At 50.0% G+C, this 18161-nt stretch overlaps 2 protein-coding genes across 8 annotated transcripts; both read right to left on the bottom strand.

The window, feature by feature from the left end:
* Positions 1-1428: 1428 nt before the first annotated feature.
* hmox2b (heme oxygenase 2b) lies at positions 1429-8163 on the bottom strand. Of its 7 annotated transcripts, none has more exons than XM_084678080.1 (7): positions 8056-8163; positions 6838-6956; positions 6426-6552; positions 6021-6138; positions 5150-5641; positions 4299-4422; positions 1429-4086 (listed from the first exon to the last, which is right to left on the bottom strand). In XM_084678080.1, exons 3-7 carry the CDS (start codon positions 6497-6499, stop codon positions 3959-3961), a joined length of 936 nt encoding a protein of 311 aa, XP_084534206.1. In that variant the 5' UTR covers positions 6500-6552; positions 6838-6956; positions 8056-8163; the 3' UTR covers positions 1429-3958. The 7 variants fall into 7 exon arrangements, with proteins under 7 accessions (XP_084534206.1, XP_084534205.1, XP_084534204.1 ...); XM_084678079.1 differs by having other exon boundaries at positions 6838-6959; positions 8056-8074; XM_084678078.1 differs by lacking the exon at positions 8056-8163 and adding an exon at positions 7881-8029.
* A 1897-nt stretch (positions 8164-10060) lies between these two features.
* LOC146253801 (uncharacterized) lies at positions 10061-17750 on the bottom strand. The gene is made up of 9 exons (XM_084676979.1): positions 17466-17750; positions 17262-17381; positions 17064-17182; positions 16828-16978; positions 16609-16727; positions 14295-16533; positions 13461-13655; positions 12454-13415; positions 10061-11831 (listed from the first exon to the last, which is right to left on the bottom strand). The coding sequence occupies exons 1-9, from the start codon at positions 17743-17745 to the stop codon at positions 10131-10133; spliced, it is 5886 nt and encodes a 1961-aa protein (XP_084533105.1). The 5' UTR covers positions 17746-17750; the 3' UTR covers positions 10061-10130.
* Positions 17751-18161: the final 411 nt, after the last annotated feature.

Genomic DNA, 18161 nt, shown 5'->3' with positions numbered 1-18161 from the left:
GGCCTACCCAAAAACGAAAATATCTCTGAAAAATTATGCACCGGGTGCACATCGCAAAGTAAATAAGTTAAAAAAAAAAATGAAAAGATGCGTTTTGTTGGTGGCCATGATGTTGTGGCCCTCCTCCCCACGGGGTTCGGGAAGTTTGATTTTCCAGCTACGGCAGCTAGCTCCGTTACAGTAGTGGTGAAGGAGTTGGCTAAGGCGAACGCTTGTGATTGGTTATGGCAGATCAGAGTGGCTCTGGGCAGATCCAATAGTTTTAAACTTCAACAGAGGACCCGCCTTCAAGGAAGTTAACGCTTGTCAATGGAGCGATCCCAGACCCTCTGTACAAATGAAATGTACGAGGGTCTGGTTAGGACCAGGCTATGTTTCATCAACTTGGCTAACAAAAGCCAAACTTACACGAAAAAGACGCACTTAGGTAAACGTCAACTCAGACTTAAGCCTCAAGCCATTCCACTAAGGCACTAACATGCAACGCTAATTCAAGCTAGACCTCAATAAGCTTGGATCGTGCGCACCGAGAACAGAAGCAGCCCAGATCAGGCGATCGTCAAAAAGTGGAGTTATGTCGCAAAAAGCAAAGCGTAAACCAGCAGAGTGGTGTTATTTTGGGCGTTATCCCCAAAAAGGGCAACATTGCTGCAATTAACACGGCGAGGGAGAAAACTTGTCAAACCATTACAACCGTTTAAATGCGTAAATTGTGGGCCTACCAAATCTACTTAACATAACTAATGCATTTAGGCCTAATTGGCAGTATTTGATAAGATGTCTGAAAACGTCCTGACAGTAATCTGGCCGATATTCTCAACAGGAGGTTGAGAATAATAGCCAAAAAAGAATGTGGCAACAATTGAAAATTGTTTTTGGATGTAGGTTATGTATAAATTCAAGACAATATGGAAAATATTTTTGACAGTCTGTTTATGCCTGTTTGAAATTATTTGCAACATCTTAATTTAGCTAAACTTTTAGCCTGACACAGAGCAGGTGAGTTCAGAAGTATAATTTACCTTGGTTACTTAGCTAGAACAAGAATAAGCCACCTTATTGGAAACGGAACTCTCGCTGAAGTTAGCGAGACTTGTTGAAATAAGGCTGGCTTTTCCTTAATCTACATTGATGGAACACCCCCCAGGCCCCTGGCCTGCTTTTAAACTGGGACTCAGCTTTCTATTTATTTACTATTCCAAATCACTTGCTCGTTGTCTTCTTTAATTTAATGTATTTGGCTTCTATGATTAGATTTAATTTCCCTCTGGGGATTAATAAAGGAAACTGTCTATCTAATAGCAATTTTCATCCCCATATTAGTTACATAGTTCCATGGTTTTCAATATTCCATCTATGAATTATTCCATGGGCTTTCATGCGTTTCCTATGGCTTCTCCTCAAATATAAAATCACAGACCGAAAGTATTGATTCCAGAAAATCTGTATTTTATTTAATTACAGTCAATACAATGTAGCCTAATACTGTGACCTGCTGCCCTACTCACACACCATTTTACACTTGTCATGTCAGTCAACAATAAAGCTAACAAGTTACATTTATGAAAATTGATTGGTTTATGACCACTCGCAGTAAAATGCCATACGGGGCCTGTGTTTGCCCCCTGATGTGACCCAGTCAGACACTCTGCAGGTCAAAGGGGATCCATTTAGTTAGAACACAAGAACACATTCTCAAACACTCACCCACTCTCCTGAGGTTTTAGTCTCAAAACAGCCACAATACTGCATTTGATTCAGTTATGTCCCCATGGTTACAAAAATGCATCATGTTGTGAGGGGACAACCAAACAGCATTCTTGACCAATACCCACCAGCTGTAGACAGTGCTGACAGGTGTTCTGTGGAGAGCATTTTAAAGGCAGGGAATAAAGCAAGACAATAATTCTAATAAATCAAGTAGGGTTATCTTATCAAAAGTGTGTGTGCGCGCAATCAAAAGGCTTATCGAGGAGCTGTCACATCAGTTGTGGCCTACTGCCTTTTGGAGTATTCCTGACACCACAGAGTTATTAGAATATGACAAGCCTTGCATTAGTCTCACACTCCCCCTTCCAATCCTAAACCCAAGACTGTCGCTCCAGATTAATACAACAGTGGCATTGGTCCAGAACACTTGAATGAACACTATTTCACCATCATAGATGAGAGGGGATCAAGGAAGTTGACATAGCCTTCAATTAGTTTGTGAATGAGATCTCTGAAGGACAGTACAGCTGAAGACCCACACTCACCACTTCAAAACTGAGACCGAGATAAATGCCTGCAAGTGTGTCCTTTGGTATTTACTGCATATTGAGGCCTTTCAGCACAAAAAATAGGTTGGATAAGACAAACCTGTAATTTGGGGAATGTGCATTTTATTTATGATGACAATGAACAACCGTTCGCTCCTGCCAGTTAGTGCACCCTCGTGCTACTTCTAAAAACGGAATATAAAAACCATGGTTCCCATCACTTCATACCACTCGCACATCTATTTGGCCATCCATCAATAGCAGTCAAAGGCAGTGCATATGCTATCCATACCATGGATATACTGCATCAACTGAGAAACATGAGGTGTCTTGTACCACCTGTGTGGTGTGACCTGAACCTACCTGCTCTGGAGCCTGGCTCTGAAAACCAACAGTGGCTCAGGGCTCGCTGGTCTGCCGCCGCCGGTAAAAGAAAATCACAAAAACAGATGCCTCCGTGCTGGGGACACACTTTTTTGGGCCTTCCACGGACGGATGTTTCAGTTTCCCTACCATCAGCTCTCCTCTACCGCCTAAAGTTTAATTCAGTCTACAAAAAGATGAATGTAGGGTATATGTGACTGTAACAGCTGAAAATAAACATTCCAATGAACGATTCAAGAACTATTAGGCATTTCATTTTCAATGAAAATTGTAGTTACTTCCAGCTATTCATCATGAGGCTTTCTCACTTGCATTAAGGAGATGGTTATTTTTCTACTACATTTCCACTGAAACTACATATTAGCAACACAGATACAGTACACTACCAGTTCTAACCAAACCAAATATCAAGGATGACAGCTTTCTAATCTGGAGGTCAGCCCATCCTTCTAGGCACCTCATACGTGTGTACAGGTAGTACAAGCTATTATGCTATCACCATAGGGCATAAGGGGTACAGAAAGAAGGAAGGAGCAGGTGATAAAAGGTTAACCCACTACAGTATTGTCCTTTTGGAAAGTGTATGGCTCAGTATTTTCAAGTCTGCACAGGTACCCTTGGACATCCATTAACAACCGTTAGTAATCGTTCTCAAGTCCGCCAAACCTCACATCTTGTGCTCAGCAACCATTCAACACAAATTAGTCCATATAAAACCAGGTTATATTAATGGTCAACTTTTAACACGGTTGTCTGCCCTGCAATTTTAACTCAACTAGCCTAGTCATGCAAAATATATGCATAGCTTGTTCTGTTTTGCCAAAGCACATTGTTGCTCTGAAATATTCCAAATAAGTTTATGCTGCATTTTATACTCAACTTTATGATCAATTGCACAAGTTCAAAATTGGCTTATATCAAAGCCAGACACTATTTCATTTTCGAAATATAAGTACGTGCCACTTCATAACCAACGTCCTCGTAACCAAAACGTAAAAAAATAATGCACACCTACGTTTCTCTCAAAAGGACCAACTCACCATTCATCTTAGAGCTTTCATAATGGTGTAAGTATAAAGCTATGAAAGTGATCTACAAAAGGACTTGAGATATGCCCAGCCACAACCGACACGGAAGGGTAAGAGGGAGTTAGAGCAAGAGAGTGAGAGGAGGAAAAGTTACAAGCACTGGGAATGGACGGACTTGTCATCCAAGCAATTACGAAACTGCCCATTTTTCATTGCCTCTTGCGACTACTTTTCTCTTTCCTTCTTCTTCCCGTTTCCCTGCTGGACAGTGATTGGATGATGGATAGATCACATGAGGTACCATGCAGCCAATCCGGCCAGGGCAGCGACCCAGGCAGCGAACAGGACTTGACCGGTAGGGTGTCGGAGCACGGCCATGGCCAGCTGACAGGCATAGGCTGACCCACCGCTGGCCGCTGAGATAGGGAGAAAAAGACAGCTAGTATTCTAAGTGCATGGATTCCTTTTCCTTGTGGATGGACATATATAATGGACATTTACATATCTACTGACTTCATACACAGGTCTAATGTACTGTGGCACAGGTGGTACCATGAAATGACCAAATCCGTCTTTATACTGGCTGAGAAGCTGTTCTCTCTGGAGCTCATTAGAAAGGAGAACCTACCCGTCTTGGCTGCATAATATGGGCACTTGTTGATGTCTCCATCCGTGGCTCCATGGACAGGCATGCCTGCATCCAGCACCTCCTCCTGGATGGTCTTCCCGATCTCTTCCAGCTCGTTAAACACCTGAACACACACACACACACACACACAAGACCAAAACAAGCACATCACCACTCATCCAAGCACATCTCACAAAACCACTGCTGCAGCAATCTCAGCTCTCTACCAGTTTGGAAAAACAGAGAAAAAGCTGAGGCAATTACTGCTAATGAGTAGGCAATATGAGTAAAACTTGTGACCCGTTTAATCATAATATGTTAATTATAAATATGTTATTAATAAAAAACACACTGTGGGTTGGTAGACTGTAATAAAAGAGACATTTAGAATGTGGCCTAACCTGATGAACTGAATACATTTATCGTGTTATAATTTAAAATTCTAGGACAACCCTTCAGTTATATCTTTCTATTCTCGTCTGGATCTGTTCCCGAGGGTTACGGTGATAAGCTTTGTCCAGCCATCTGTAGTTCTTAAATCTCATCGGGCTCCTAGCTTTACTCTAGGGGACGGAGATGGAGGCTAGCTAATTAGCTGGGGAGATTAATTAAATGAAAGGGTTTAGAGAGCTGCACATCTTCCTTTGTGAAACCGATGTGAATGGGCTAATGCTCTTAACCACAAACCCAAATTTACAGAAAGCCCACAGGTGCGCTTGCGATCACCATGTAGAAATTAACTCCCCCCCCACATGTTTAGAAGGCCTGGGTGTTAGCATGGACCTGATGCCACGGATATGTATAAACAAGTTACTGAAGAAAAAAACAAAACAACTTCCTTCCCTCCTCACCTCCATGTTGAACTGGAAGGCCAGGTTGGCCTCGACCACCAGCCTATCCTTGGTATCCCTGTCCAGCTCCAGCTCGTTCATCCGGCTGCGGTACAGCTGCTTGAACGCTTTGGCGCTGTGGATGGCGTCGAACGTGTAGAAGTCAAGGCCCTCCCCCGTGGGCGGCAGCTTCATGGCCCGCTGGGCCACCTTCTTCAGCACCTGGCCCCCGGACAGGTCCCCCATGTAGCGGGTGTAGGCGTGGGCCACCAGCAGGACCGGGTCCTCGCGCCCCACCTGGTGGATGCGGTCCACGTAGTGCTGGGTGGCCGAGGAGCAGCTGACCTGGTCCTGCCAGTCGGCTCCGTAGAAGTACTCCAGGTCCCTCGCCAGGGCCTCGCGGCGGTGCAGCTCGTTGGGAAAGTAGAGCGGGGCAAAGTGGGGGTGGTCCTTGTTCCTCTCAATCTCCTCCTCCATGGCAGAGTAGGTGAAGTAGAGAGCCACTGCACCCAGCTGGGGGAACAAGAGTTAGCACAGTATGCAATGGTTCAGATTCTGTTTTCATGAAACAAAAACTAGTTATAACACACCTCTGCACTCATGACAGCATAAACAATCAATGGCAATGACATCATTGACAATTGTATAGGGCTAGGTATAGTGGTTAAAGCACCTGACTGCAAATCAAGAGGTCAAAAGTTTAAATCCCCCTTCTGTATGTCATTTCAGATCAAAAAAGCATCCGCTAAATGAATACACAACATTACTACACGACATCAATGTGATTGTAAATACATTCCGTGTTGTTCTGTGTTTTGTCGGGCAGGAACTGAGACAAGAGGTACTGATTCTTTAAATGGAGGCTTTGTTCCTCTCTTTCTCGGGGGCTGACCTTGAAGAGCTCTTTGCGGATCCGTCCCCTGAGAAAGTCTTTGACAAACTGGGTGCTCTCAGCCTTCTCGTGCACCTCCTTGGTCCCCGCTGCCAGCAGCTCCGACAGGTCCTCAGGGCTGCGAGGACGAGGGTTGAGAAGAAACACACACACTGATACCACACAGATAACCAGGGGTATACTGTATGTACCCTGTCCCGTCACCACCTTCTATACAGAAATACAGTTCTGGTCATTGAATTGGAAGATACGACAACCCATCGTTGTCACACACACACAGGCTCATGCACACATTTACAAAAAGAGTCAGACCTTGAGACCTCATTTCCACAGAGCTCGCGCCGTTTTAGAAACAAGGCCTCTGGTGGATACAGGGATCTTACAGGGATGTGCTGGGCTGATTACCTGAGAGTGGTGTCTGGTTCCTTCTCAGCATACACCATCCCTGCTCCATTGGACACAGTCACTGTCTTCTCCATCGTCACCTATGACGTTGCTCGTTCCACTCGTCTGTGTCACCCTGCGCCTCAATCTGCCCAAAGTATTTTGGTATAGTAGCATTGGACATTGTGGAAGACTGCCATGCAAAGCTATTATATATTACTGTGCATGTCTCTTGATTATGTGGTGTACTTTATACTAAACAATAAGGAAAAAATGCCCAGAATAAGTAAGAAAAACTCATTATCCCCCCAACAAAAGACCATTTGAAATGTACTAGTTACATTGCTTTTAATTTAACAACCAACTTAATACCACACTAAAATACAAACAGCACTTTAACATCAACATGTATGAGAGTAGCAATGCTGCCTACCTGAATCCTCAACCCTGTATCAAAACGTGACAGATTGTTGCCGTATTGACCTTGTTCAGCGGTTGAGTGGTCAGTGATAGTGTCCCCTGCCGGTTAGTTCATCTGTGACCTTCTTCAGCCTGCTAGAGAGAAGGAGGTGCATGTATGACTTTCAGCCATTGATAAACTAACCTGAACAGACCTCTGGTGAAAAACTGGACAGCTGGCACAGCCTAGCAAGGCCTCCAATAATGAAAGAGAAATCAACAATGGCCTGGAACTAGGAACATGGATTCACAAAAGGAGCTTACAAACACACACACACGATGTCGTCAGTACACGAACACACAGAGGATAACAGTTTTTCTGGTCGTTACTGAAGTTAGCTAAGCACATGTCGAACTGAAGGTCATTCATGACACTTATTCCGTTTTTTTTTATAGCTCTGACGGTACCTACAGTATATCAACCAGATAGTAATGACTTGTAACACTGTACACATTCCCCACAAGTATTGTCGTAAATAACTTATCAGTTACTTAAAGTACATTTACGATATATTTATACGTTAACTTGGATTCATAAAAACGTTAACTAAGAAGCTAGCTGCAGGCAAACGACAAGCCGAGCCGTTAAATTATCTCCCAAATAATGACCGAAGCATCACCATCAACAGCAGTTTGCAAGCTACAGTCAGCAGCTTCGCTAACATTATGCGTTAGCTTGATAGTGCTAGCACTACCACGAGCTTTAAATGCTGCTGTCTTAGTCAACATGCGGATGTGGCAGACTGATTTCAATTAGTTCTAAGAATGGTAGTCCTTCTGAGCCTAGAAAACTAACTGTACATCACTGAACTTGAAAACTTACAGTCCAAGGTACAAAGACTAACAAAGCCTAGCGAACCTCTCCACGAATCTGTCCACTGTTGTTCACTGTCAAAACAGGAAGTGCTGAGTGGCCAAGTTACAATCACGTGTCCGTCACAAAGTAGTAGACATTCTCTGGTTGTACTTTGAAAGTACAGCCTGTTTCTGGTTGAAGAAAAGCAACGTGTAGCCTACCGTTAAAGGTTAAAATAGTATCAGGCAAGGCTGGCAAGCACAATCCTCCCAGGATATTTTTTTCTGCAGTTCAGTTTCAAAATTGAGAGTGTACAACCAACAAGCACGTATACAGCTTTCCTGTTAGCTTGCAGTCCCATTGACTACAAAACCTTACGGGAAACAGTTCACTTACACCTACTGATGTGTCGTTCGTGAACGATTCGTTCATTAGGACCGGTGTTATATCACCCGATGCATGATTCTCAGGATTGGCACCCCCTCGCGGGAGCGCGCGCGATTCAAAGAGTGAAGAATTTCGTCTTGATATCGCATCCAAAAGAAGGGGAGACTGAAATGTCACATTATACCGTCTTTGTTGTTGAATTCAAGAGAAGGGTGTCTGTTATCTGTGTAAATATCAGATGCTATTTTCAACACAAAATCCTTAAAATTCGTCATTCAAACGGTATAGTAACGAACGCGAACCAACATTCTTGCTCCACCGTAACCCCCCCCCCCCCCCCCACCACCACCTAAATGACCGCTTTCAGCTCTGTTGTACGTTTTAATGAAGTGCATTGAGGCAATCATAGTGAGCAAGTTGACGTCATGTGGTCTACCTTTGCAGTTTATATATTAATATACTATATATGAAACTTGGGTTCCTCAAAGATCATTGTTTATTAACTAAGTAGCAAGCCCACAAGTTACTAACAATTAAACTGGCAAACTTCCATAAGCAGGCACTGCTGGCTTGGCAATTAGCTTATAACCACAACTTTTCACCTAATCAATATTTTGTATGGAATAATAGAGATATCTTGTATAAATGAAAGTCAATTTTCGATGAACATGTCAGCTGTTATCTTACTCAGAATTCTTACAAAAGTGTCAGATTCCTGTGAAACCAAAGGATTTTGCAATTATCTTTGATAATTGTCAATCGTCTCAAGTAAAATGGTTTAATTGCTGCGATTTTCTGGATATCCACCTGTTGATATAGACTTACAAGCCCCCACTTGCAGTGCTACGATATTTATTGGTGATATTAACATTGTCAAAGATAAATGCAGTAATAGATAGATTAGAAAATTACTAAAGAACAATTATACGCTGTGTTTTACTATATTTTGGTCATCTAAATTTGAAGACATTAAGTGGAGAGACGCATGGATAATGCCAAAACAATTTTTTAAATAAACAATAAAGTTAGGGAGTTTTCATGAAAAACATTGCACAGAATTTATCCTGTCAAGGTGTAATTTGAACGTTTCAACTTGGATATGGAAAACTCATGAAGTTTGTGGCGTTTTTTGTTGTTGAACGGAACGGGAATTCCTTTTTAGCTCAGACCATGTGCCTTCCAACCAACAGGAGTCAAGAGGGAGTCCGAATCACACTCCACCTTATATATACTTCCTGTTACTGCCGGGTCCTAGTGCTACACCGTTACAGTAATGATAGGGTCAGTAGCCCGAGTCGTGGAGGAAGGTTCTCAAATAGTCCCAATGATATTCTAAATTTACAAATGCATGACTTTATTCACATGAACTCAGATTAGTGGTGCTGTGTCTAGGTCAACTCAAATGGGTTACAAAAATATGCAACCAAAAAGGTAAGCAAGACTTTAGACAAATCGGAACAGTCCTGTTTCTACAGTTAATTCCAAGTAATTTGGAGGCTGCAAGAAGTGCCAAAGATATGAGCCTTGTGACATTGCTTTTACACAATAATTCTGAGCTCCATTTATTCGACAGTAACCATATTTGCATACCAAAGGACCACAGGGGTGAGAAACGCAAAGCTGCAGTTTCCTATAACTGGTAACACCTCTTCCAGTAAAGATTTAGCACACAAAAGGTGGAAGCAGGCCTACGCAGTTGTACAGCAACATTATTCTATGGTTCGTGTACTGAAACCCAATTCAATATTGTCCAGAAAGTCAAATAGCAGTGCTTTTATAGCACTGTCAAATTGAACACTACCCTGGAAACTCAACTACTGGTCCAATCCAGAGTGAGAAGGTCCTTTTACCAACTGGCTGTGAATTTAAATTAAGGAACCATGACAAATCAAGCTGGCAGAGCTGCATGTCAAACACACAGCAAGTGTTAAACAATATTTGGATAAAAGTGTCTGATTACTAATATGCCGTATAGGATAGCATCCCGCAAAAATAAGTTTCCAAACCAGTAAACCAGTGTAAAGGTGAGAATTTATTAAAATTAAAGTCCAGTTACACAATCACTTCAAAAATTGAGTCACTTTCTACGAGTTCTCGGGAGCAGGTGGAGGGAGTGCACCAATACTGCGAGACCTAAAGCCAGGAATCCTTCTTTGGTCCTCCACACTAGCAGTGGTGGAACACTTGGCGGTACCTGCTGGAGCCGGTGTAACACTCGACTGAAGGGAAGCATCGTCCTTGAACATAATGTCGTACACTGGATGAACCATCTGCTTACCCCTCTTTGCTTTAAGTCTGAAAAGGGCAGCATTAATGCAGGGAGACCCAGGAAACTGAGGGGATCCGGGGGAACCTGGCAGCCCTGAGCTGGGAGAACCTGGCAGCTCTGGAAACTGCGGGGAGCCAGGAAACTGAGGGGAGCCTGGCAGCTCTGGAAACTGAGGGGACCCGGGAAACTGAGGGGACCCTGGGGAACTTGGCTCTCCTGGAAACTGAGGGGAGCTGGGAGAACCTGGCAGCTCTGGAAACTGCGGGGAGCCGGGAAACTGAGGGGAGCCGAGGGACCCAGGAAATTGAGGGGATGCAGGGAAAGGGGGGTAAGGAGGGTCTGTTCTCTGGGGGCCAATGGGCACAGCTATTGTCGTGGTAGTCATTGGGAATGGTCCATGGAACTTGGGGTATGGAGGCAGCTCTACTGACTCAGAATCTGATGACCCTGAGACCCCAGGAAACTGAGGAGACCCTGGGTAACCTGGCAGTTCGGGAAACTGAGGGGACCCTGCCAGCCCTGGAAACTGCGGGGACCCAGGAAACTGAGGGGACCCTGGGGAACCTGGCAGCCTTGGAAACTGAGGGGACCCTGGGGAACTTGGCTCTCCGGGAAACTGAGGGGAGCCTGGCAGCCCGGGAAACTGAGGGGACCCTGGGGAACCTGGCAGCCCGGGAAACTGAGGGGACCCTGGGGAACTTGGCTCTCCTGGAAACTGCGGGGAGCCGGGAAACTGAGGGGACCCTGGGGAACTTGGCTCTCCTGGAAACTGCGGGGAGCCGGGAAACTGAGGGGACCCTGGGGAACTTGGCTCTCCTGGAAACTGCGGGGAGCCGGGAAACTGAGGGGACCCTGGGGAACTTGGCTCTCCTGGAAACTGCGGGGAGCCGGGAAACTGAGGGGACCCTGGGGAACTTGGCTCTCCTGGAAACTGCGGGGAGCCGGGAAACTGAGGGGACCCTGGGGAACTTGGCTCTCCTGGAAACTGCGGGGAGCCGGGAAACTGAGGGGACCCTGGGGAACTTGGCTCTCCTGGAAACTGCGGGGAGCCGGGAAACTGAGGGGACCCTGGGGAACTTGGCTCTCCTGGAAACTGCGGGGAGCCGGGAAACTGAGGGGACCCTGGGGAACTTGGCTCTCCTGGAAACTGCGGGGAGCCGGGAAACTGAGGGGACCCTGGGGAACTTGGCTCTCCTGGAAACTGCGGGGAGCCGGGAAACTGAGGGGACCCTGGGGAACTTGGCTCTCCTGGAAACTGCGGGGAGCCGGGAAACTGAGGGGACCCTGGGGAACTTGGCTCTCCTGGAAACTGCGGGGAGCCGGGAAACTGAGGGGACCCTGGGGAACTTGGCTCTCCTGGAAACTGCGGGGAGCCGGGAAACTGAGGGGACCCTGGGGAACTTGGCTCTCCTGGAAACTGCGGGGAGCCGGGAAACTGAGGGGACCCTGGGGAACTTGGCTCTCCTGGAAACTGCGGGGAGCCGGGAAACTGAGGGGAACTTGGCTCTCCTGGAAACTGCGGGGAGCCGGGAAACTGAGGGGAACTTGGCTCTCCTGGAAACTGCGGGGAGCCGGGAAACTGAGGGGAACTTGGCTCTCCTGGAAACTGCGGGGAGCCGGGAAACTGAGGGGAACTTGGCTCTCCTGGAAACTGCGGGGAGCCGGGGGAACTTGGCTCTCCTGGAAACTGCGGGGAGCCGGGGGAACTTGGCTCTCCTGGAAACTGAGGGGACCCGGGGGAACTTGGCTCTCCTGGAAACTGAGGGGACCCGGGGGAACTTGGCTCTCCTGGAAACTGAGGGGACCCGGGGGAACTTGGCTCTCCTGGAAACTGAGGGGACCCGGGGGAACTTGGCTCTCCTGGAAACTGAGGGGACCCGGGGGAACTTGGCTCTCCTGGAAACTGAGGGGACCCGGGGAACTTGGCTCTCCTGGAAACTGAGGGGACCCGGGGGAACTTGGCTCTCCTGGAAACTGAGGGGACCCGGGGGAACTTGGCTCTCCTGGAAACTGAGGGGACCCGGGGGAACTTGGCTCTCCTGGAAACTGAGGGGACCCGGGGGAACTTGGCTCTCCTGGAAACTGAGGGGACCCGGGGGAACTTGGCTCTCCTGGAAACTGAGGGGACCCGGGGGAACTTGGCTCTCCTGGAAACTGAGGGGACCCGGGGAACTTGGCTCTCCTGGAAACTGAGGGGACCCGGGGGAACTTGGCTCTCCTGGAAACTGAGGGGACCCGGGGGAACTTGGCTCTCCTGGAAACTGAGGGGACCCGGGGGAACTTGGCTCTCCTGGAAACTGAGGGGACCCGGGGGAACTTGGCTCTCCTGGAAACTGAGGGGACCCGGGGGAACTTGGCTCTCCTGGAAACTGAGGGGACCCGGGGGAACTTGGCTCTCCTGGAAACTGAGGGGACCCGGGGGAACTTGGCTCTCCTGGAAACTGAGGGGACCCGGGGGAACTTGGCTCTCCTGGAAACTGAGGGGACCCGGGGGAACTTGGCTCTCCTGGAAACTGAGGGGACCCGGGGGAACTTGGCTCTCCTGGAAACTGAGGGGACCCGGGGGAACTTGGCTCTCCTGGAAACTGAGGGGAGCCGGGGGAACTTGGCAGCCCTGGAAACTGAGGGGAGCCGGGGTAAACTGGCAGCCCTGGAAACTGAGGGGAGCCGGGGTAAACTGGCAGCCCTGGAAACTGAGGGGAGCCGGGGTAAACTGGCAGCCCTGGAAACTGAGGGGAGCCGGGGTAAACTGGCAGCCCTGGAAACTGAGGGGAGCCGGGGTAAACTGGCAGCCCTGGAAACTGAGGGGACCCGGGGTAAACTGGCAGCCCTGGAAACTGAGGGGACCCGGGGTAAACTGGCAGCCCTGGAAACTGAGGGGACCCGGGGTAAACTGGCAGCCCTGGAAACTGAGGGGACCCTGGGTAACCTGGCAGTCCGGGAAACTGAGGGGACCCTGGGTAACCTGGCAGTCCGGGAAACTGAGGGGACCCTGGGTAACCTGGCAGTCCGGGAAACTGAGGGGACCCTGGGTAACCTGGCAGTCCGGGAAACTGAGGGGACCCTGGGTAACCTGGCAGTCCGGGAAACTGAGGGGACCCTGGGTAACCTGGCAGTCCGGGAAACTGAGGGGACCCTGGGTAACCTGGCAGTCCAGGTAACTGAGGAGACTCAGGGAAAGGGGGGTAAGGAAGGTCTGTTCTCTGGGGGCCAATGGGCACAGCTATTGTCGTGGTAGTCATTGTGAATGGTCCAGGGAACTTGGGGTATGGAGGCAGCTCTACTGACTCAGAATCTGATGACCCTGAGACCCCAGGAAACTGAGGAGACCCTGGGTAACCTGGCAGTTCGGGAAACTGAGGGGACCCTGCCAGCCCTGGAAACTGCGGGGACCCTGGGGAACCTGGCAGCCTTGGAAATTGAGGGGAGCTGGGAGAACCTGGCAGCTCTGGAAACTGCGGGGAGCCGGGAAACTGAGGGGACTCTGGTTGCCCTGGAAACTGAGGGGAGCCTGGCAGCTCTGGAAACTGAGGGGAGCCTGGGGAACTTGGCTCTCCTGGAAACTGCGGGGAGCCGGGAAACTGAGGGGAGCCTGGCAGCTCTGGAAACTGAGGGGACCCGGGGGAACCTGGCAGCCCTGGAAACTGAGGGGACCCTGGGGAACTTGCCTGCCTTGGAAATTGAGGGGAGCTGGGAGAACCTGGCAGCTCTGGAAACTGCGGGGAGCCGGGAAACTGAGGGGACCCTGGTTGCCCTGGAAACTGCGGGGAGCCGGGAAACTGAGGGGACCCTGGTTGCCCTGGAAACTGCGGGGAGCCGGGAAACTGAGGGGACCCTGGTTGCCCTGGAAACTGCGGGGAGCCGGGAAACTGAGGGGACCCTGGTTGCCCTGGAAACTGCGGGGAGCCTGGCAGCTCTGGAAACTGAGGGGAGCCTGGGGAACTTGGCTCTCCTGGAAACTGCGGGGAGCCTGGGGAACCTGGCAGCCCTGGAAACTGAGGGGACCCGGGGGAACCTGGCAGCCCTGGAAACTGAGGGGACCCGGGGGAACCTGGCAGCCCTGGAAACTGAGGGGACCCGGGGGAACCTGGCAGCCCTGGAAACTGAGGGGACCCGGGGGAACCTGGCAGCCCTGGAAACTGAGGGGACCCGGGGTAAACTGGCAGCCCTGGAAACTGAGGGGACCCTGGGGAACTTGGCTGCCTTGGAAATTGAGGGGAGCTGGGAGAACCTGGCAGCTCTGGAAACTGCGGGGAGCCGGGAAACTGAGGGGACCCTGGTTGCCCTGGAAACTGCGGGGAGCCGGGAAACTGAGGGGACCCTGGTTGCCCTGGAAACTGCGGGGAGCCGGGAAACTGAGGGGAGCCTGGCAGCTCTGGAAACTGAGGGGAGCCTGGCAGCTCTGGAAACTGAGGGGACCCTGGTTGCCCTGGAAACTGAGGGGAGCCTGGCAGCTCTGGAAACTGAGGGGACCCTGGGGAACTTGGTTCTCCTGGAAACTGTGGGGAGCCGGGAAACTGAGGGGAGCCTGGCAGCTCTGGAAACTGAGGGGACCCGGGGGAACCTGGCAGCCCTGGAAACTGAGGGGACCCGGGGTAACCTGGCAGCCCTGGAAACTGAGGGGACCCTGGAAACTGAGGGGACCCTGGGTAACCTGGCAGTCCGGGAAATTGAGGGGACCCTGGTTGCCCTGGAAACTGAGGGGAGCCTGGCAGCTCTGGAAACTGAGGGGAGCCTGGGGAACTTGGCTCTCCTGGAAACTGAGGGGACCCGGGGGAACCTGGCAGCCCTGGAAACTGAGGGGACCCGGGGGAACCTGGCAGCCCTGGAAACTGAGGGGACCCGGGGGAACCTGGCAGCCCTGGAAACTGAGGGGACCCGGGGGAACCTGGCAGCCCTGGAAACTGAGGGGACCCGGGGGAACCTGGCAGCCCTGGAAACTGAGGGGACCCGGGGGAACCTGGCAGCCCTGGAAACTGAGGGGACCCGGGGGAACCTGGCAGCCCTGGAAACTGAGGGGACCCGGGGGAACCTGGCAGCCCTGGAAACTGAGGGGACCCGGGGGAACCTGGCAGCCCTGGAAACTGAGGGGACCCGGGGGAACCTGGCAGCCCTGGAAACTGAGGGGACCCGGGGGAACCTGGCAGCCCTGGAAACTGAGGGGACCCGGGGGAACCTGGCAGCCCTGGAAACTGAGGGGACCCTGGGGAACTTGGCTGCCTTGGAAATTGAGGGGAGCTGGGAGAACCTGGCAGCTCTGGAAACTGCGGGGAGCCGGGAAACTGAGGGGACCCTGGTTGCCCTGGAAACTGCGGGGAGCCGGGAAACTGAGGGGACCCTGGTTGCCCTGGAAACTGCGGGGAGCCGGGAAACTGAGGGGTCCCTGGTTGCCCTGGAAACTGAGGGGAGCCTGGCAGCTCTGGAAACTGAGGAGAGCCTGGGGAACTTGGTTCTCCTGGAAACTGAGGGGACCCGGGGTAAACTGGCAGCCCTGGAAACTGAGGGGACCCTGGAAACTGAGGGGACCCTGGGTAACCTGGCAGTCCGGGAAATTGAGGGGACCCTGGCAGTCCAGGTAACTGAGGAGACTCAGGGAAAGGGGGGTAAGGAAGGTCTGTTCTCTGGGGGCCAATGGGCACAGCTATTGTCGTGGTAGTCATTGGGAATGGTCCAGGGAACTTGGGGTATGGAGGCAGCTCTACTGACTCAGAATCTGATGACCCTGAGACCCCAGGAAACTGAGGAGACCCTGGGTAACCTGGCAGTTCGGGAAACTGAGGGGACCCTGCCAGCCCTGGAAACTGAGAGGAGCCGGGGGAACCTGGCAGCCCTGGAAACTGAGGGGAGCCGGGGGAACCTGGCAGCCCTGGAAACTGAGGGGAGCCGGGGGAACCTGGCAGCCCTGGAAACTGAGGGGAGCCGGGGGAACCTGGCAGCCCTGGAAACTGAGGGGAGCCGGGGGAACCTGGCTGCCCTGGAAACTGAGGGGAGCCGGGGGAACCTGGCTGCCCTGGAAACTGAGGGGACACGGGGGAACCTGGCTGCCCTGGAAATTGAGGGGACCCGGGGGAACCTGGCTGCCCTGGAAACTGAGGATAAGGCAGAATGTCTGGTGTCAGGATAGTGTCATCAGTTGTTGCCGGAGCAGCAGTTGGAGACAGGCAGGATACTGTAAGCCGTTGGCCATCCAGCAACAGGACGAGAACATAAACCGTATCCTGTAAACACAAAAGCATTAGTGGAAGACCCAAATATACCATACACATATTTTTGATCAGAAGTTGGAACTAAACCTCCATCTTGATGCAGGGTTCTTTGTAAGGAGCCCTGATCATCAATCTGCTAGAATGCGATGCTACAGTAAATCCACAAAGTTGTCTAGATGACAGCAGGGGCTCCCATACGTTAGAGACTAAACGTAAGAATTAACCATTAGTCATTTAGTCAACAAACGGTTGAAATACAGTACATGAACTTTGATTCCAGAAATGAGAGCAACTGCTGAAATGTACCTTTTACAGAGAGTGCATCTGCTGCCATATTACCCATATTCAACACCATGCCTTTTCGGAGGCAGGAGACTGAAAGGTGAGGAGGTGCAAGAGGACAAGACATTTTCATGGACTCCCCCCACAGCTTTAGATGCAGTACATGATCACCACCCTGTTGGAAGAGTAGACCACTTGGCTCAAATGTAACCAAATAAAGAGGGGTGTGTTTAGTCTGCCATTACGTCATAATGAATTACCTGCTCAGTAACATGGCAGCCTTGGTATGGAGCTACAAAAAGCACATCTCTGCGTGACCGTCTCACAGATAATCCACACTGAGATGGCAGCCGAGTCATGGGAATGAGAGTCCCGTCACCTGTGCACAAAGCAGATTCTCAGATCAAACTACTTGCCGTTGTCACGGGAAATCCACAGAAATGCATCCTTGACCTCACCGTTGTCAACCAGAAAATGGGGAGTCTTCCCTCCCTTCACCCGCAAGGTCATAGCATCATCAGCGCACTGCACCGAAGGTCCCATGCGCTCTAGCTTAGCATTCATCAACAGGTGCCGAGCTAAGACAGTAGGGAGTAAGTCATTATACTGGAGGCACCGCTAAACACGCGTTGGCTAACTTGAGGGATGTTGTGTATACTCACAAGCCATGCCTGTGGTTTGGTTAGCCTCACGACCATCTGAATCAAAGGCAAGAGAGCCCGTTCTAGTTATGACGCCAGTTGGAGTGGATTCATTTGCGTCACCAAAAAGGTCTCTTCTAAATTTGGTCCCAAATTCCGTTGGATCGGTCTCTTCATTTGTTAACCTCAATGTGCTCCCATCTCTAATACTACCATAGGAAACTGCTACAAAAGAGGTCAAAGTCCTCAGTACTAAGATGCAAAACTGAGCATTATTCCACGGCACCATGTTGAACAGCATCTCAATGCCACCCTACCAACATAATGTCAATACACATATCACAGAGCTTTAAGATGTTCTCTCAAATTGGACGACCAATCCAATTTGAGGAGGGCAAGCCTTCGTTCAAACGCACCTGAAGTGCAATTTGATCATCGTTAGACGTGAAGTGACTTTGTCAGTGATTGTTGCAGGTAGAGGGGTTTGTGCACGTGGATCCTCCCATTTGGCAATTTGTTTGGTCAATTTAGTGCTGATGAGCTCCTGCCAATCCGACTCGGAAATTGTATAATTATTACTTTCAACTTCCAATTATTTCGTTATGTCTGTTTTTGAACTCACCGTTTGCTTCTGAAATATTTATGATAACATTTTACAAGATTTGATTACGATGCTTTTTTGATGTTTTACAGATTGCTTTCAGAGTCCGTGTAGGC

The sequence above is a fragment of the Hypomesus nipponensis genome, chromosome 17 (genome assembly GCF_054491055.1).
Source record: "Hypomesus nipponensis isolate SF chromosome 17, ASM5449105v1, whole genome shotgun sequence".
Lineage (NCBI taxonomy): Eukaryota > Metazoa > Chordata > Actinopteri > Osmeriformes > Osmeridae > Hypomesus > Hypomesus nipponensis.
This window is presented reverse-complemented; position numbering and strand designations above follow the sequence as displayed.